The sequence below is a fragment of the Pieris brassicae genome, chromosome 8, assembly GCF_905147105.1.
Source record: "Pieris brassicae chromosome 8, ilPieBrab1.1, whole genome shotgun sequence".
In the NCBI taxonomy this organism is placed as follows: Eukaryota; Metazoa; Arthropoda; class Insecta; order Lepidoptera; family Pieridae; genus Pieris; species Pieris brassicae.
Window position 1 is genome coordinate 2,565,302 of NC_059672.1, and position 20,600 is coordinate 2,585,901.

Genomic DNA, 20,600 nt, shown 5'->3' on the forward strand with positions numbered 1-20,600 from the left:
GTTGTCACCATTTCGCTATAACCTAATGATGTCTTCTAAAAAAACACTTTAAAAACAAATTATCACGAAGTAAAGTTAAGTTGTTTAACTAATAATCTTTGACCATTATACCTATTAGGAATTATATATTAATATGTTACTTTAAAAGAAAACCAAAAAACATAAAAATTATAAAAGGGATGCAAGGGACGCCCTTATTGCTAACAAGCAATCTCTTCTACACCTCAATCAACCCTAGTAAAGAAAAAGCTATGAATATCAATGAAGTGCAAATATTTTTTTGAGAGATGGCTGTAGTTAGGTCAGATTTTATTAAATGCTTAAAGCCAGTAGCTGACCTAATGTTATAGAACTGTGTTTGAAAGCACACCAATAAATGGAAGCTGCATACTTTACCTTCTGGAGTATTTCTCTGGCTCGGTATCACTCTCCGGAAACATGAGACGAGGCATCTTAATCGCTCGGAGCCTACTCCGGTTATCTATACAAGAAAGTGTTTTATTAAAGATAAAGATAGTTAAAGATAAGTTACCTAAAATATTACAAAATGCACTAAAGGTACATTCTTGTGTACATTTTTAACCTTTCAACCTATCTGTCTGCTTAGCATATCAATTCCATATCATAAGAGGGATTACTACTGAATTACTGGCGAGTGGCCTTCTCCAGATCAAGTAAAATAAATATGTGTATAGGACAGGCAAAGTTAATTTAATTTTATAATTAAATATATTATAACTTACACTTCGTTGGCCAACGTTGTATCTTCCTTTTAACTTTAATATGACTACTTCTTAATTCCCTCTGAGACCAATTAGAGGCCTGGAAATGTAGACTCTATTATAACTTTTGGAACCTATGGTATTTTCTCAGTTGTCTATAGATGAAACAAACGAAATTCTTCATTTAGACTTGACTTTATTCATGCTTTAACATTCCAGTTGTTTAAAAAAGACTAGACCCACCCAAGACTGCAAAAATTATATGAACAACAAAAACCATCTACACATAAAAAGCAATACCTTACATGGCTTAAATTATTACGAGAGAGAAAAAGCTTTAGCAACTTCGTGCATTACGAACATACCTATACATGGAGGAAATTAGGACAGGAAATAGTCATTCAAGAGGTATTTCTAGGAAAGCACAGTGCAAATTCCATGCACTAACATTCTGCATTAATGAGATCTCATCACCTTCTCATCTGATACACTGGCAGCTTCGTTTGGAGAGTAATTTTCATCCTCAACCTCCCCGTTTTCTCCGTTACTACGTCTGGTTTTAACCATTGCAGTAGGCGAGTTTACACACAAAATATCACCCTTAACACACACTTAACCTTTATCTAGCTGTTCTAAAATCGTTAAAGAAGCTCATACAGTTTGTTTTAATTCAGTATCAAGTGTTTAAAGGAAACAAAAGTGACAAAGACTAGTCGTTATCTTCCGCACATGTCGTAACTCGTACGGCAGCGCCATGTTAAACGACTATGTTCACAGTGACGAGTCAAAAGTTAAATGAAAACCTTATAGAGATACTTTTAAAGCTTACCTCATTTCACGTTAAATTTCTGTTAGAAAGTAACTCATAAACAAGCAGTTTTTAGCAATACCTATTTTAGCGATAAAATTCGACTTTACGTGACAAATTTACGATAGCCTTGCATTGTTTTTATTGAATACTGCCAAATTTTTCCCGCAATATTGACACATGTAGACTGTAATACTTTGAGAACTTGACAGATATACAATTTCATTACCGTCAACTATCAGGTGTCAACATGAATGACACTTATTATCATACACATACAAATATTAGTAATTTTGCAAATTAAAATCAAAACCGACTGTAAATTAGAAATATATAATTGAAAGATAAGAAAATTAATCACTGTTACCTTTTCATCGTATGCAATGCAATGATTAATAATAACAAAACATTTTTCTTATTAGCTTAACAATAAATAATTATTTTGTGTTATCTTGTTATCCTAAGAATATAGCCATGTCTGATATTTCCGAGGCATCGCCAACTGATTCTAAAGTTATCAGGGACGAAAAGTCCAATGTTAATGGTGAAGGTGATATAGATGATGACATGTCCGCTAAAATGACCGCATCTTACAGTGAAATATCGTTTCATTCAGACAATGGACAAAATGATGAAACAAAAGCAGCAGGTCCATCAAGACCATATGATCTTCCATCAGAGAACAGGAGACAGGACAAAATACCATTAGATATTGATGGACATGTTCGGTATGTTGGTGAAATGACCCATTATGTAGCAGATGATTTAGAGTTCAAGATAAAACTATCGAGTCCAGTAACAAAAAAAGGTGAAACACCTGTCTTTGGCAGTTCTAGTGCTTCGCGATCAAGCACACCTTCTGGTAAACTATATAGGCAAATTTTAGCACCACAGATAGGACAGATAGATATAACAGTTCTTAATGACTTAGAACACGAAGCTCAAAAAATTGCGCAATCTGTTGATAATCTTATAGAGAACTTATCTAACATTCTTCATTCTAATTCATCACTAACAGCTGAAAACATGGATGTATATAAAGATGCTGTTGGAAAAACTTGTGATGCAATGGACAATAATATAAAAAGTATGTATACAATTCTGGCTAAAGGAGAAGAAGTGTCTCAAGCCATGATTCCAGTTCAAGCACAAGCAAATAGAATCACTGAAATAAAGAGATTATTACAGATATTTGAAAGTTACTTTTAAGTATACAAATTACCATATTTAAGGATAGTCATTCAGTATTTTCATTTTTGGGTATTATTTCTAAGTTTTACAGAATTTTAACAGATTAGTATTTTTTTATTAATTTAAAAATACATTTAATTGTTAATTGTATGAAATTGTCTACTATATTATAATCATTTATGTTTCATGTGAGTACACAAGAAAATTAATTTATTCAAAATACATTAAGTTTTGTAGTACATTGACTTTGTATTTTCTTTGGAAGTATTCTTATGAAATTAGTATTTTAAAATATTTCAGTTGCTGAATAAAAATAACTTAATCTTTATTATGCTATATGTCAGGAAATTTTTCACACTTCTGCAAACTTTGCTACAGTAATGCAAGTCAAAAAGACATTCTGTAAATTATTAAGTTAAGCTTGTTGTTTACCTTTAACAATTTATGCATAAATTTAAAGATATAAAGGCAACTATAATTAGCTTCAAAACTAGCAGTGAATAGATCTTATCCTACTGATAAGAATGTACTTATAAACTTTTTGTTTTTATTATTCTGTACTACATGAACGATTCAAATAGAGATTTAGCGCGAACTAACGTGTGTCAAAATCAAATACATTTTCGACGTATGTTCGTCTTGCGCTAAATTTCGTTTCAAAGTCTTAGTAGAGATTAGGTCGTTTGTATATGTAGTTGAAGTGACCGCCACAGGCGTCTGACATCCAGTCAAAGTAATATTTGGAAGAGAAGTCAAATATGATATACATGACAGATATTCCTAAGACACATGAAACTTTCAAAACACTGACAGTCGAAAGTCGACCACAGCAGTTGATTCTCGACAGTGTTGGAACACTGCAGTATTGACTTTTGAGTAGACGTAAGACTGTTGTTTGTGGGGTGGTTGTGTACTAAAAAACAAATTCTGGGATTGTTCTATAAAAGCTGCATTCTAAAAATATAACATAAAATGTAAATTTAATGATGACCATGATATTTAATGTAATTAAATCAACAAGTGCTTGGTTTGTGGTTTCTTGACCATTTCGATTCGATCTCGTAGTCGGACCAAACGCATACCATGGGCGATGTAGTGAGTTTGTTTTCTGTAATAATAATGAAGTTTAAATCAAAGATTTATCAAAGTAACCTTTATTTTCACTGTGAGTTTCCTTGGGAGAAGCTTAAGTCTGTTAAATGGAAAAACGAAAGAGCTACATCTAACAAAGCTTATATTCCCACCAAAGTAAGTTTCTTATTTATTTTATTCATTATTTTTTTAAATAATAATACATATATTAAAATAAATAGTTTCCATACTTACATACTAAGCTTCATTAGTAGCCATCCTGGTATCTAACATTTAATTACTAGTACTTAGTATACTTTTTTAGAGCTTTTTTAAATATGTAGTTTGACTTATATTATGATTTAGCTAATGATCCACATTAATTTTTATTTAAAATGAACAAGAAATATCTTCTATCTGTAAGTAAAAATTATCTTAAATTTAATAATTGATTGGATTTTAAAACATTTTATTTCTTTGTTAAACATTGATATAATTTTGTAATATGTTATAAATATTAGGCTTTATTAAACTATTATAATAAATGGCATTCTCTATGCTCAAAAAACAATTCTCATAGCTAGAGTATTATATATAAATAATAAGTAAGTAAGTAATATAAGTAAGTAATACAATTTATGGAATTATGAAACTATTGTGTTTTATGTTTAAGGTGGAAAATGTAGCAAATGTTTGTACACATGCCCTTTGTGTTGCACCTGCATCTTTTGGTGCCAGGGAACTGCTCACTCGCTCCATAAACGCACCACAAGCAATAGCGGCAATTGTCTATGGGCTAGCTCTCTGTCTTCTTTTTGCAGTTTCTACAACTTTCCACTCTGTGTGTTGTTGTGGTTCTGATACGTAAGTTATCTAAAAAAACATGAATCTCTTGATTACTACATTATTTAAGTGAAAGTAATTATTGTAATTTGGTTGACTGTAATTTGTATTTAATTCACTGTATGTAACATGTATATTGTATATTGTTTTAATAGTCAAGTGTGTCCAAACTCATTTGTGAGTACTCCGAGTATACATAACACATCAACATTATTACCAACCTGAGTATTGAATACAAATATTTTCATAATCTTGTTATAAATCTTATAATCAACTTTAATGGAATTCCTCCAACAGTAGAATTTACATTTATCATTTCGTATTTTAGTACTATATAATTGCAATAAGTAATTTGTGTATACCATTGGAAGTCTATCCTCATTAGCTTTCTTTATAACATTCTATTAATTATTCAAAAATATTAATTCATAACAGAGAAAGTATATTTGTCATATTTTATTATTCCTTGAGGAGTTTTCGAATTCCGTATATATTTGTATCTATTAACTTCTGTTTATTTATTGTTTATGGTTAAATATATTTAAATTAAAGGGAAATTCTTAAAACGCAATTCGTTTTGCGTGAGTTTTATTTCTTATGTCAAATTGTTATTCAAGATACATGCGACATTCAATTACTTTAGCGGATCTAGGTTAACCAAAATTATAATTTAAACCCTTAGGGATTGATAAAATACTGTAATAGAAAATTGCTGGTTTTATACGATCGTAAAGACAATACGTACTTTGTAGGCACATTCAAATACCATGCAAACAAATCTAATAAATTTTATAAGTAAATGGGAAAAACAATACGTTTTCCAGTTAACATATTTTTAGTACCAATATTCTTTGAAAAGATTGAATGATTGTGTGGAAAGACCTACACTATACTATTAAGAAATAATTTTCCGATTTAATTTTGGTGCTACAAGCTCTATACTATATATTTTACTAAATTTACATTTGAGTCGTTGATTTCCATCAAAAATTATAGACCAAATATAGTCTGTATACTTCATACGTTAAAATGTGAAACTCTTTCAGCAAAATGAAGCATTTCCTTCACCGTTGCGATCGTGCAATGATCTATATATTCATTGCGAGCTCTTACTTCCCCTGGCTGACGGTTGGGACACTCTCCTGTTGGATGCTGAGGGAATTGAGATGGGCGATATGGTTACTAGCAGTGCTCGGCATCACCTACCAACAGATCTTCCATGAGCGGTACAAGATGCTGGAGCTATTGCTGTATCTTATCATGGGGCTGGGTCCTGCTGTCGTCATTTTCACGTCTAATGTATGTTGCTTTGTGTTTGCTTTTGTGTATATACTTATATTTATTGTGCAGGCTGAGGTCTTTAAGTGTGTGGCTTAGAAACAAGCGCATATGTAAATGAGTTCACTTACAACTCAGACTTATCACTTAGCGCTATGTTTCAAAGTCAATGTCAAATCATTTATTTCAATTAGGCCTGTTAATCATTTTTGAAAGGTTTTTTATTAATCACTTTCATATGATATATAAGAATGGGCAAGAAACTCCATACATACTGTTTTAAAATAGTTTGTACATTGATTTGATAATAATTAGTTTCTGAATCTGAACCTAATCACACCGCGGGCTTTTTGTTAGTGTTGTGTTCGTTCAAATGTCCTTCATCCCAGTTTCATCTAGAGTTAACTTGCACATATAAATACGTTTACTGCCTTTGCATAATACTGGTTTACTACTTTTATACATTAGAATCAGGCAATTAATTTTCACTTGAAAAACATTTTTTTCTCGAATACCGCGTTTAACACATTTATTATGTTATAAACATAATTACGGTTGCTATAAGAGTGCAATTGCTTTTAGGAATAATAACGTGTATCGATTACGCCTCGTTTTAAATCCGGGCGTTAATTACAGTAACCAAACGAAGCCCTACACCGGCTGATTTTTCCTCACATTCTAACTCCTTACAAGCTACATTTGTCAAAACCTCGTAAACTTGTTCTTAACATTAATGAAACGTTTATATACGATTACATTGACTATATATCTATCTAGTCTAATATGAAATGGAGAAAAAATTGCTAATAATAAGTTTTACGATGGTATTGGAAAAATATGAAAACCTTCTCGACGGGTCAACAGCCAATTCCAGACAGATTTTATTGGTATAAAAATATTTTTCTTTTATTAAAGTATTGCTACAGCTACTCATTAAATATATTCAAACAATTAAATTATACACAAAAGCCAAAAACGGAATACACATTCAAACATAAACATAAAGCACAGTTTTACCTATTTATATACAAAATATAACAAAGTACAAATTCATACTGAATTCTAGATTATAAGTTCTAAGATTCATTGATCATTATAATAAATTATTAATAAAATATACCGGAGTTTTTTAAATATTTTTTTAAGCATTTTTAGTCACATTAAATATATCTCTATATCTATATACCTCCTTTATATTATCTATACAATGTTAAACACATGGCTCAAATCTCTTCGATTTGCTATACGTTTATATTTTACATATATTTTGGCCGGTAATGCTAATAATAAGAAATCGTAATCGTTCGTATATGTTGGAAACATCTGCAGTTCCTGACGTCTTTCATTACGTAAAAAAGAGCTATAATAGATTTGAAGGATTTCATTGTTTATGTAGTTATCAATTAACAGTGTTCATAACACCTTAGTAACTCGTGAAAGTAACAATTTTAGTCTAAGACGCTTTCTTTAGATTAGTCCAAACACAGAAAATTCAGGTATGATTGGAATTATTGTATCTTCATTTGTCTAGAGTCAAAATAAATATCTGGAGTTATATACAGTCCAAGTCTGTTTGGTATATAATATATATTTAATTAATCATTTAGAAAACAAAACATATACATCTCTATACAATAAACGTAAATAAAAAATAAAATTAACACTTTCTATATATCCACAAAAAGTTTCACTGATAATAACAAAGCAAAGAAATACAACACATGACAGAAGAATGTAATTTAAGTAGAGAATACAACACAAAATTTATAAATCAGGAGAACGACAAACATACTAGTAGCTATAATTAAGAAGAAATATACAAGGCTTAGGACATTAATCGTTGTTTTAACCTATTCTTAAATGAAGCAGTAAGCGTTCGAAAAATTAATATAAACGATATATATATATATATCTGAACTAATATAGCACGTGTTAGTAAGAGCTAAAAATTCACATATGCAGTGAGATTATCTTTAACATTTTCTAGTGCTATTCTTAACTTGACATCTTGACATGAAGCGTCAAGGGCGGCTTAATTAATTCAAAATCGTACTTATAGGCTCGAGTCTTGCAAACATTTTTGTATCCAACCCTTTAACGCGACTTTCCACTTTCCGCTATGGGAATAAGAGCTGAAATTCACCACCACTGGAAATTTTCTTCCTTTAGGTGAAATTGTTCTTTTATAGGCTTACATGACCCGTTTAGGTATCTAGTTCAAATCACTAAAAAATGGATGTATGCTGTTTTTGTCGTAAAAAGAAAGTTGTTTTAGGTCGTGTTGTGAATGAATGAATGAATGAATTGTGGCATTTGGAGCTTTATTAGTGAGAGCAAATACCGTTATTCAATTTTTTTTATTTATTTGTATCTTTTCTGATAATTATGCCATGTATAATTATTTTATTTAGTGGGAAATATTTACAAGTTCTAAATTATAAGTTCTTTTTACGTCATTGAACAAATTTTGACATATAATTAAGTACTTAATAATTAACTGGTAAAACAATAAAATCATTTTAATCCAACTATCTATATATATCAAAGAAAACAATAAACTAACTAAAAATAAGTTGAGTAACACTTAGGGTAATATAACTTATACACTTAAAAAAAAACTTTGATTCGTGCTATACATTATTTAATATTTATGTTATATATTTTAAACATGTCACAGCAGTACACACACAAACACAGAAGAAAAAATCCCACAGATAAAAAATTTCAAGGTACGTTTTAAGTTTGTAATGCGTGTGTGCTGTGGTTGTAATTGGCCCTGGCCCTGTAATTTACTGAATGAAGAGGACAATTCGTGATTCTAATTAAAAGATAAATTTATTTTACAACCTTACATCTACAGCTCACTTACTTTTTATCATATTAAATGAGATCAGAATTTTTTTAGTAGTAATTTTTCGTAATCAATGTTTGCTTTATAAGCTAAGCAACAGCCATACTGTTATAATATATTAGGAACAAGGAATGATTCAAGCGTGAATAGTTTTGATCTCAGTCATATGAACCTTGACCCCGTGATAATATACCGTACATACATACATGCTATCTTCGCCTCTATTAGAAGCAGTTTCGAGCTCATAATTCGCAGCGTCAAACCAAATTTCATGATAGGTCGCATCCGTCAAGTAGATTCATATTTTGACATAAGTCAAGGCTATAGAATATGTATATGTGGAAGTATAATCAATTTTTACTATTTGTATATTTACTAAAGTACACCACATCATATATAATGCATTTTCTACAGTATGCGTTATAATCTATATATTCTAGTGATTCGCAACGTGTCCACGCCCCACAGGGGGGGGGGGCAGTTTGAAAATTGACTTGATGTTTTTCATGATATTTTTTAATTTACCTATTGTGTTTCGTTAACAATTTACTACTGATTTTTCCCGATACCTAATTTTGTTTCTTAAGTAAACAATTGTACAAAATATGTATGATTTCCCAAAGGGGGTAGTTCCCAGTAGGTCATGGGTTAAGTAAATTTTACTAGTAACTTCCTATTTAAAAATACTTATTCGCTTAGGAATGTATTAGTGTGCTAGTAATAAAAATATAAACTCGTAATTTAAGGAGAAAAAGTAAAAAATGTAAAGCATCTTCCTGGTAAAGGCGGTGGGTTGTCTTCTTTCAGACAAACCATTTGGTCCTTACATATGAAATTGGCATTGTGTTGAAGGAATAAAAAAAATGGAATATACATATTTAATTAATCAAAGTATGTACTATTGCTATCTATGCACTTTTGGCTTCTTATAGGTAGTTCATTGATCCATTTACTAAAGATTCCAATCAATAAAATCTTTGAAGGCGGTTTCGACTGCCCCATTAAAGTTGAATTTTGTACCTTGCAAGAACTTCTCCAAATTTCGCATAAAATGGTAATGATCCAGGGAGTACGGTGGATGTCTTTGACCTTCCAATTGAAGCTCCTCTAATTTGCTAGTATGTTGCGCAGTGTGTGTTGTGATGGACATTCTTAGTAATAGTGGAAGTCTAAGACTTTTTTAAATCAAAGTCTAATTTCATTTCCTACTTTCATTTCCACTTATCGGGTGTAATACTTTAATACCGTAAATAAAGTATACTTGTACTACTGATTCTAGTAGCACTTTCTAAGCTACTTTCCTTGAGCAAATACAAAACAATTATTTGACAGCTTTGAAAGCAGATTTTGGTTTTTGTGACGTTCTCTACGGCCAGGTATAATACTTGGGGCGAAATGCTTACTAATGTCAAAATCCAATAATTTTTTTGACATACGGGAGACGCGTTGCGCTATATCGACTCTGAACCCTTAACATATACAGATACTTTACACGTAATCTGAAACCCATTTACAGATTAATTCTTTTTAGTTCCCTGAGTGGTTGAATGGGAATGGCAAGCTTTATTCAAAAGTCATTGCAGAAAGTAGGCCATCCAATGTAAATAAGCGGACTGTGAGAGAATGAATCTCCGCTTCCTTTTAATATGTAAAAGACGTATTTATAGTACGGTTACTGAGAATTAGTTACTGTAAAATATAACAATATTCAAAAACAATAAAAATATAATTAGACGACAATAAATTGTTTTTCGATATCATTCTGGAGTCGAGTTCCGGAGCGGTTGTTGTAGATATGTTCAAATATATTATTTTAAATGATACACTTTGGTTGAAGCTGGACGTCAAATGGCTTTAATTGTTTAATTCATGATATTGCGACGCTGGATAACGAAAAAACTATCTTGGCTGTAAGGGTTCTTAAATCTAAGTGACACTTGAATGTGTAGTTAACCTTTTTGGACATAATCAAGTCATATTTAGTGTGGGAAAAACTAAAGGGTCATTTTAGCTTCAACTTTGCGATGATCGTTAACTAAATGTTTTCACACTGTTAACGCTTTTAATTATTTACAATTTTTATGTAACTTAATTAATGTTAGGTTATATAACTCGGTTCATTTATTCTTTTTTAACTCTTTTTCTAAACTTAATTAATATTGTAGTAACTGGCTGACTAGGTTTTTGTATCCAGATTCTCAACGAAAAGTCTTAAACATAATCTCTACATTTGTATCTACTCCAACATTTGCTTTTCATACATTTTAATAGGAATTTTATACAGTATTGTTCAAAAGTTCAAAGGTCTCACTTATCTCGGCTAAACAACCTTGACCGTTCTATTTACAACAAAGCCTACGAAACCGCACAGTAATGCTTAGCAAATAAATCAGTCAAATTACGTAGTTTAACATTCAGGGCTTCTATAATCTGGATATATGAACACACGTACAACATAGTCTGTTACAAGATTGAAAAGTAGATTTTTATTATACGACCTTGTGTAAACTACCGTCAGTTTCCTAAAATATTTAGCAACTACCCGCGTTTTACACAATTTAATAACAAAAACAAGAATATGGTATTTCCGTAAAACGTAATAATTCCATCGATATGTAGAGCCGTAAATAGCTTTTGGTGAAGGCACTTGTAGGCGTGGCTTGTTAATGAAAGTTTATTATAAATTATTATGATAAAACATAAAGATGTCTATGGTTTTTACTAACAATTACTGAAAAATTCGTCTATAATAGGTTAATGAGGTTAATGAATGAATTCATAATTAATGAGACAATTGTCCATAAATTTTGTACCTACTAAATTGTTCAGTCTTGACGGTCCTATAATTATATCGATCGGTATGTTGATTCAGTGAATTGAATTAATCCTATTACAGAGGAATCAAACAAGAGTTCACGAAGGCTTCCTTAAGGTCTTTCAGGTCGATAATTTCTGTTGTTTTTGCGGTAAAGCCTTATAGTGGATTATGTCTGACTATTTCTGACCTTATAGTGGATTATGTCTGACTATTTCTGACCTTATAGTGGATTATGTCTGACTATTTCTGACCTTATAGTGGATTATGTCTGACTATTTCTGACCTTTTAGTGGATTATGTCTGACTATAACGTGTTACAATAGTGGCGTCAAAGTTATGTCTATACATATACATATATGTATATCTTAATACACCTTGGCAATCGAATGAGGAGCTTGTATAATGATAAATAGTTTATTTGCAAAGACCGTTCAGATGGATTAACCGAAAAATCAGCCATTTAAAAATAGACATGCAAATGTCATAATAATAAGAACAGTTAAGTTATTTATAATTGTTGTCAAAACTTATGGTATAAATACATTCACGCTATAAAGGCACCTTTAAAATTTAATCACTTTCTAAGTTCAAGGAGAGCCTTAAATGTCTATTATATACATAATATAATTAATCATACTATTATTATAAAAAGGAACTATTTTTTGTGTTAGTAAGAAATTATGTCAAAACTGGCACTGGAAAATATAATTAATATATTGATTTTCAAAATATTTTTAAATTTCGAACCGGGACACTCTGCTGTTATTGTATAAAAGGCATAATACAGCATTCGCAGGCTTCGGTCAGCAATCAAAAAATTGTTTCTTAAACATAAATAATGACGCTACAACATTATCAGGTCTCAGATTTTTGTATCTGTTTCAATGATCATAGCTAATCTAATAGAGAAGTAGTTGATCAGCTTCCTATGCCTGACACACGCCGTCGACTTGAGTCTAAGGCAAGCCAGTTTCCTCACGATATTTTCCTTCACCCTTCGACTTCACCTTCGAATATTAAATGCGCACATCCTGAGGGAGCATCCCTGTTCTAATTTAAAATTGTTACTTATTTTCATTATAAAATAATACCAACCTGCTACGGTTTATACCAGTAGTATACAATTTTGAATCTAAAATGTTAGATCTTAAGGTTTATTAAACTGTGACATGGTATTGCCAGTGTTAAATATTTGATATATTCGTACATGCAATGTTTAAACAAGAATTCTATAAATACTTCCTTCAAAACTCCATTTAATTGCCGATCAAGTCGATAAGTAGAGCTCACCTTGACGCGATGGACGGGCTAGTTGGAGCAATTTACATGTATCAACTGTAAGACTATTCTCTTTGTGATCAATTACTTGCTAAAATCTGCTTCCACGGTTATCTAGAAACAAATATCTTTTTCACGCCTGTCTCTCGTATGTGCTCCTATATTGGTGTGTCGGTGGACATTTTGAGGAACTCCATAGGGACTTATCGCCGTATCGTCTTTGAAGCTTTGCTCTAATTATTTGCTGTTATTATTGTTTTCTTTCCCAGATGCTTACCTTTGCGACTTCTTCAATACAAATAGTCCACTCGTGAGTTGTGTGTTGCGATAATGCGGGCTACTCGACTGAGGAAGTTGCATAGATCTGGTTAGCGCTGTGGCTGCTTAAGTTCTCATGTTATTTTTACGCGTGTATATCCTTTCTATAACATATATCTGATGGTCGGTCTTATGATGCCTAAGTTTGGAGCAGTTTGAGTTGGTTTTTGGAATCTCGCCGCTCCAATGGATTTTGCTTTCGGCCCAGTTAATACTTGCTCCTACGGAGTAGCTAAACGTTGTGAGGAAACTGTCTTAAACCAATCGATATGCGTCAGGCACAGAAGGTAGACTTATGTGCCTGACTATCAAAAAATATCGTACGGATGCCAAGACTCATTTATGATTGTAGCCCCGCTGCGTTATGTTTGCATGATTAGAATACCGAAAATTTTAGACAAGCCGCAGATGTATCAAAAGTATGTATTTAAATGCACTCTGGCTACGTCTCCCTTGGGATTAAAGCACTTACATTAATTGATACCCATACAAAACTGACTCAGACTGGATTTGGTCTTTGAGTTATTTCACATTCACTTATTTATATAATATCCTATCAGTTAGACGAAGCACGTACTAAAATGTTCATAAAATTCTATGACGAACACGTTTTTTACGTGTCTACTCTGTCAAACTACGAAAAGAGCGTACCACGCACCAAGTTCTTAAAAAACCGGCACGCACTTGCGAGCCTTCTGGCAATGTTAGTGTCAATGGGCGGGGCGGTATCACTTAACATGAGGTGAGCCTTCTCCCTGTGTGCCTCCTCCCCGTGTGCCTCCTGTTAAATTACAAAAACTAATAGTAGAGCTACAGAACACGTGAAATTTTGTTTCAAGTCGATAAATCGCAATAAATATAAATTTATGTCAGTTTTGCACACAAACATTTAAACATTTAAACGCATGTTTTCAACATGCGTTTAAATGTTTATGACCTATACTGTAATAAATAGTGCTCACGGCTACATCAGTGTATTCGAGAGATTGATATCTATAATTACTACATAATGAATTTTAAATAACATTATTACAACGGTTGGAACGGAAGGTCCTTTATCTGATTTTTGTACTAGAATCAGCGGCAATTATTAGGGCGATAGCTGACCATAATGTTGAGTTTCTGTACCCCGTGTAAAGATATTGAGGGTAGTACGAAAATGCTTACAAAAGTGTGGGTTTTCCTATCGTATTATAATTTCATTTCACCTTAGAAAAATTACGCTTGCGGTGTTTACGTTACGTATCTATTCTTATTTATTATATTGGCTTAACGCTTAATTGAATTTGGAATGTCCGTCACTGTCAATTATGTAATTTTATTCATTTATTAACACTTGGTTGCAAGTATACAGAAATAGGACAATTAAAATAATTAAATAAAATGCAGAGTATCTAACGGCGTTATGGATTTCGAGCGATCTCTTATATTTACTATCCAATATCATTTTGGTTAATAACAAATAAGTGTTATTTATGTGACATAGATGCTAGAGTATTCGTCTAGTATTGGAAAAACTATAGCCGTTCAGAGGTTTTTATAAATTTCTTGTTGAAAACTAACTTAGAAATGTGTCATTCCCAGAATATGACTAATATATTCGTAGCAGGCCTGACATCTACTTAACCTTTTGGGTAACACAAAAAAAAATGAAATCATACTTAAATAAACATACATTTACTAGTTCAGTTTTATCCAAACTATCGAACGATACGATTTCTTACATTTTCAAATTTAGTAACGTTGAGATTGGCTTTTACAGTACCCATTGCGTATGTAACTCGCGTCTTCAAAGTGTTGCCAGTATTTTAATAGAATGTATTACTTTTCAGCACCAGTTTCCAGCGATGCACGATCTCAAACTCGGTGGTATGTTGTACCTTATAGGAGTGTTCTTCTTCAAATCAGACGGCCGGATACCATTTGCCCACGCTATATGGCATCTCTTCGTTGCCTTAGCCGCCAGCGTACACTATCTGGCGATACTTCGACACCTCTTCCCCGAACTCAAAACCCAATAAAGACTGCCCTATTGAATCTCAATTTGAGCTCTCTATGCTATTTTTGTAACTATAACAGGATAATTCGTCTTGAACAGCAATTGGCTCTATTGAAGTACGTTCATTGATCTACGACGGTTTACTCTTTTCAATGCATGTTATCGATATAAGATTAATATAGTTTTATGGATAGGTTTTCTTCTGAATCATTTCTAGTCTAGTTTTGGTCCATGTTTATGTTTTAATCGCCATGTTACGCAAGCTTTTCGAGCTTGAAGGTCTTAATATCGGTTTGCATATGGTTTCGCGGTTTCTGTATGATGTAACGAGTCTGCACGCAAAATGATAAATGAAGCGTTTTACAAGGATAATATGAAATTTAATCTATTTATTCTTGAGTTGTAATATAGTCTGTGCATACTGGCGTAGCAGTTATGCAAAGTCAACTACAAAAAACTGTTTACTTATATTTTTATATTTAGTACGCGTTGAAGTTATATAGAAAAACAAATAGTTTATTAGTGACCTCAAATCTGACGACGGCCGTCTACTATGTGGTTTAATGTATGGTATATTCAAACTTTTTGGCGTCATACCAATAATTTGCAAACCTCTCGACTACTCTCTCAACCACTGAAGAGGCCCTTGAACATCGACAAAGCGTATCTACAAAGGTTCGGTTTGAATGAACTACTGAAGGGAAACTTCTAATGCGAACGAGGTTGCGTAACTTTTAACGCTACCATGGAGGGGGTATGAAAGTACTGTTATGTTAAACGTTCAACACTCTTGGGGATGGTGAATAGAAAGAGACAGAGATTGGTCTCTGTCTTGATTATTTTCGTCATTAATTTCCACATTACAAAGTTTCACTTATTCCGCGCGGAATTTTTACTGTTGTTTTGTTTTCATCAACGTGGGCTGAACTCGTTGAAAATTTTTACGTTTTACGATATTATTTGTTAGTTTAGAGAAATATTTAATGATTTATTTAATCATTTGGCTAGATTTTTCTGTATATGTGCCGTATATATTTTAATGTACTTGTGTATAATCTAGTAACATCACCAATAATATTTGAAGTTAATGTAACCACTTTTCGCAAGTACTCGATTGTAACATACCTTTTGGAATAAATGATGAATTTATCTAAAACTTAAACATGGACCTAATCGCCAAATAGATATCTTAAAGTGATTGTTCGTGTATATTTTGTAAAATATTGTTAAAGAAATCTTATTGTTGTAAAGTCGTAGCTGTATTACAGAATCTTGAGACCAAACCCTTTTTAGAGAATTTAAATTAACATGTATTAGATTTTTTAGAGATGTTTATCTATACTTATACGAATCCTACTTTTTCTGTAAGTAATACTTTTATACAATTCGATATTTCCTTAGATTAGACTGTGTCTGTCTTAGCATAGATTGTGGTTTGATGTTAGTTGGGTTAAACAAAATGATTTGAATCCACATATACAAGGTAACTTGTTCTATTCCTTAGATTTAACTAATTTAATAGCGATTGCTCAATCATTGTAGGTGTTTGAAGACTTCAGTTGTGGAGGAATCCTAGAAGACGTATCTCCATATTTCCATGAATCTCATTAGTAACATTTATTTAGCTTTAATAAGGGAATTGCAATATGTAATAAACTTGTATGACAATTACGGTTGTAGAAATGTATCTTTGATTTTTTTAAGTAGTTGTTTTGTGCTCTCTAATTTGCATACAGTACAAGCCATGATTGTGGATGTCAGTGTTGCGTTAACACAATCGTCTTTGTAATCTGGACCGACACTGGGGTGATGTATGTAGGTCGGATGAATATGTATGTGATTTCTTCACTGTCCAATATTTTAAAAGAATACATTTCTAAACAATAGAAGCTTAGTCACGATTTGGAGACGATAGTAATGAAACTGGAATCTCTGAAATACTTTTCACCGATTAAGAATTTTTTTTGTTGAACTCTTGATTATAATCTGCTTAAAAATTATTGCGCACTGCCAGTAACAAGTGCATTTGTTGCTGATATGGATCGTATGAATTATATCTAGTCAAATTTGCCGAATTTATTGCAATTAGGTGTTAATTTATTAACCCCATGCGATGTTTATTATACGTTAATTCATGAGTTTTTAATACGCTGTAAGGTGACAGGGTAAATTAAGTCATAGCAAAGCATCGAAAGCGATCTAAAATGGACCTCAGTTTGTATTATTTATGCATTACAATATATACAAGAGTGAGAAATTGAACCTATCTATTAATATTACGCCTATTGAATTTTTATGCAGTTTTTAATACGTAATATTCCTAATTTATACAGGAATTGATTACTGATTATTGCTAAATCAGTCTTCCAGATTGTAAAAATGTAATTGATTATTTATTGTTTTATTATCATATAATTTCTCATTTTACATCATCAAAAAGGTATTTTTACAAAGTTGTCTCTCATATGAAAATTTGTATTGAATGTAGTACACCTTTCACCTTATATAAAAACAAAATATTTTTGTGGTTTTAATATCCTAGCTGAACCAGTGTTATTTTAATATTTGTTATAGTAGTGTATAATTCTGTATTTTTATAAAATAGTGTTACTTCATACAATCGTGTTACCTTGATGTGGACAGTGGTATAGTTTTTTAGAGGTTTTTGGGAACTCATTAAAACTTTTACATTTATTTGAAGTTATTTTATTCACACTTAATAAAATTAAGTTAGAGGAAATATGTATAAAATGGTACACGAAAAAGGTTTTACTACATTTTAGAAACAGTTTTAATTCCCAATATTTCAAAACATTTGGTCATGATACGGGCAGTTACTTCGCATAACATTAGCCTTTCATAGAAAATTTTGATAACATTACCAGTTTTGTCTTTTTCGACACAGTAGCACTTATCATAAAATTCAGTAAATGTTGAAGATATTTCATATAAATATTCACATAAGCTATGTAAATATAGATCATTTGTTACTTTCAGAATCACTTCTGGGAACCTCAAGAGGACTTTACCCAGCTTCCATTCAGCTTCATGAGTTAATTTTATGCCAGATTTTTCTAATTTTGTCATCAAAGTATCAAAAGAAACTTGCGCTGTTCTTGATATAGACTGAATCCTAGTCAACGCATACAATAAATAGACAGCAGTATTTCCTTTGTCATCTAACATTTTGTCAAAAGAAAAGATATAATCATTTATTCTGTTGTGTGAAAGATCTGCATATTTTATACAACCATATGCCACAGCTTCTTGCGCTTGCTTTAATTCTTCTGGAGTAAGCACCTTGTCACGGCCTTTCTCAACCAGTTTATCAAGAGCTCTCTTTAAACCTTCATCCATAAGGTCAATTAGTTTTATTGTATCACCAGATCTAGTTTTAAATTTCTTTTTGTCTTCACCCAAAACTACTCCAAAACCAACATGTTCAATCTTCTGCCCACCTTTTAGAATACCTGCCCGTCTAGCACATGCTTCAATGGTGGCAAAATGAGTGTACTGACCCACATCAGTTACATAAATGAGCCGCTCGCCTTTTTCTTCTTCGACTCTTTGCTTTATTGTTGCCATATCAGAAGTATCATAAGTATATCCTCCGTCAGACTTTACAATTGTTAATGGTATTCCAGTTTGCTCAGTGCTGCCCCACATAATTAACCTGCCTTCATCTTCCTCCACCAAACCCTTCTCTTTCAATTCTTTTACTATAGTATCCATCCTGCTTTGATAAAATGACTCACCACGGTCTATAATTTTTATATCTAACCTGTCATAAACCTTTTGAAATTCTTGCCGAGATACTTCACATATAAGTTTCCATGCTGCAGTATAATCTGGGTGTCCAGATTGTAATTCAACTACACAAGCATATGCCCTCTTTTTGAAATCCTCATCTTCATCAAACCTTTTCTTTGATTCTTTATAAAATGCTTGTAAGTCAGATATGGGTGGTGAGTGAGTTTTGTAATCAGGGAACTTGTCTTGTAAGTGTGCAATAAGCATACCAAACTGTGTGCCCCAGTCACCAAGATGATTTATACGAAGAACATCATGGTCTAGGAATTCTAAAGCACGACATATACTATCCCCAATAATAGTTGATCTTAAGTGACCAACATGCATTTCTTTAGCAATATTTGGTGAAGAGAAATCTACAACAATCCTGTTTCGCTTTACAGGAGGTGGTTTTACTCCAAATCTAAGAATGCTGTTTAGAACATGTTCTACAAAATTTTTATTTAAATATATATTTAAGAATCCTGCACCAGCTACTACCAGTTTTTGAACAAGTGGTGATGAGGGTGTTTTTATCAATATATTATTTCCAACCTCTCTGGGATTAGTTTGGATATTTTTAGCTTTTAATAATTGAGAAATTGGCATAGCAGAATTACATTGGTAGTCTCCAAACTTAGGATTATTGCCAGAAAGAGTGATAACAACAGGTGGGTCATCTAATTCGGGATAAGCTGACCCAATCGCAATGGTAAAAATTTTCTTCAATTCATCAATGACACATATGGTGCCTTCTATTGATTTTATATTACTTATTAACGTTGGTCGGTTTTTTGCCTTCACGACTCCAGAATTTACTGCTTTAATTGCATTTTCGAGAATCGCTAAGCGATGCTTCAATTTCTCATTATCAGAAAGTAATTTTACAAGTTGTGGGTGAGACGTATAGTTGAGATCCCCTCGAACAAGTTTATCGAGTTCTTCCTGTATAGCCTGAGCTTCCTTTTCAGCTACCAAGGTTCTTGCTTCAATTGATTTTAAATCGGTATCAGACATCGTGTAAGTATTTCAACTATACATATAAAATTAATAATTACTGAGGAACGTAATGTTAAGGTTATTTTACTTTACTATTATAGTAATTTGCCATTAGGTGGGATCTCGTTTCCGGTTATCAGTCGGCGCACTTGAGTCATGACATCTGTCAGCCGTAAACTTTTATTTGGGATTCGATGACCTGGTAATACTCATCCATTACAACTCATCTATAGACAACACAGAAGAAAGAGAGCACAGGATGCCTATTGAATTGATAAGTGATCATGAAACAGATATATTAATGTCAGGCCCACCACACAATCAGTGGTGCTACAACTTTTTTAGGTTTACTGATTCTTTCTAATTTTTTAAATCAATCTACTTAAAAGATATTTTTATTTTCCATACTGCAGTGATGTCAAGTGTCAACGATAATTTTTAAGTAAGATCATGGATATCCACTGTTGAAGAAATTAATGTCGCTGTTAATGTAGCTGTTAATGTCGAAATACATTTAATATTACTAAGACTCTCAAGCTATATCTAATTATCAACATTTAAAACCCTTTTACCGGTGCATAGCTAAAGTTAAACGTTTTTTAGTTATCTGGGAATAAAGCTTGTTAAATATTCGA

General features: G+C 32.1%; 4 protein-coding genes across 7 annotated transcripts in view; 2 read left to right on the plus strand and 2 right to left on the minus strand.

Moving 5' to 3' along the window:
- Positions 1-1,680, minus strand: part of LOC123713049 (ATPase family AAA domain-containing protein 2-like) — a 33,229-nt gene extending 31,549 nt beyond the window's left edge. For 2 of the 4 annotated variants that reach the window (XM_045666535.1, XM_045666534.1), the window contains exons 1-3: positions 1,197-1,353; positions 744-822; positions 397-481 (exon numbers count right to left, since the gene is read on the minus strand). In XM_045666535.1, coding sequence (XP_045522491.1) covers positions 397-481; positions 744-822; positions 1,197-1,289 — 257 coding nt within the window. In that variant the 5' untranslated portion in view covers positions 1,290-1,353. Of the gene's footprint in view, positions 1-396; positions 482-743; positions 823-1,196; positions 1,355-1,551 lie in introns of those variants that run through there. The other 2 variants (XM_045666533.1, XM_045666536.1) reach the window with 2 other exon arrangements.
- A 138-nt stretch (positions 1,681-1,818) lies between these two features.
- On the plus strand, positions 1,819-2,889 carry LOC123712714 (BLOC-1-related complex subunit 6). The gene has a single exon (XM_045665930.1). The coding sequence runs from the start codon at positions 2,005-2,007 to the stop codon at positions 2,737-2,739; it is 735 nt and encodes a 244-aa protein (XP_045521886.1). The 5' UTR covers positions 1,819-2,004; the 3' UTR covers positions 2,740-2,889.
- A 91-nt stretch (positions 2,890-2,980) lies between these two features.
- On the plus strand, positions 2,981-17,865 carry LOC123712713 (monocyte to macrophage differentiation factor 2). Its single transcript, XM_045665929.1, has 4 exons — positions 2,981-3,969; positions 4,466-4,656; positions 5,682-5,934; positions 15,011-17,865. The coding sequence occupies exons 1-4, from the start codon at positions 3,805-3,807 to the stop codon at positions 15,197-15,199; spliced, it is 798 nt and encodes a 265-aa protein (XP_045521885.1). The 5' UTR covers positions 2,981-3,804; the 3' UTR covers positions 15,200-17,865.
- LOC123712712 (arginine--tRNA ligase, cytoplasmic) lies at positions 17,862-20,139 on the minus strand. Its single transcript, XM_045665928.1, has one exon. The coding sequence runs from the start codon at positions 19,981-19,983 to the stop codon at positions 17,950-17,952; it is 2,034 nt and encodes a 677-aa protein (XP_045521884.1). The 5' UTR covers positions 19,984-20,139; the 3' UTR covers positions 17,862-17,949.
- Between the last annotated feature and the right edge of the window lie 461 nt (positions 20,140-20,600).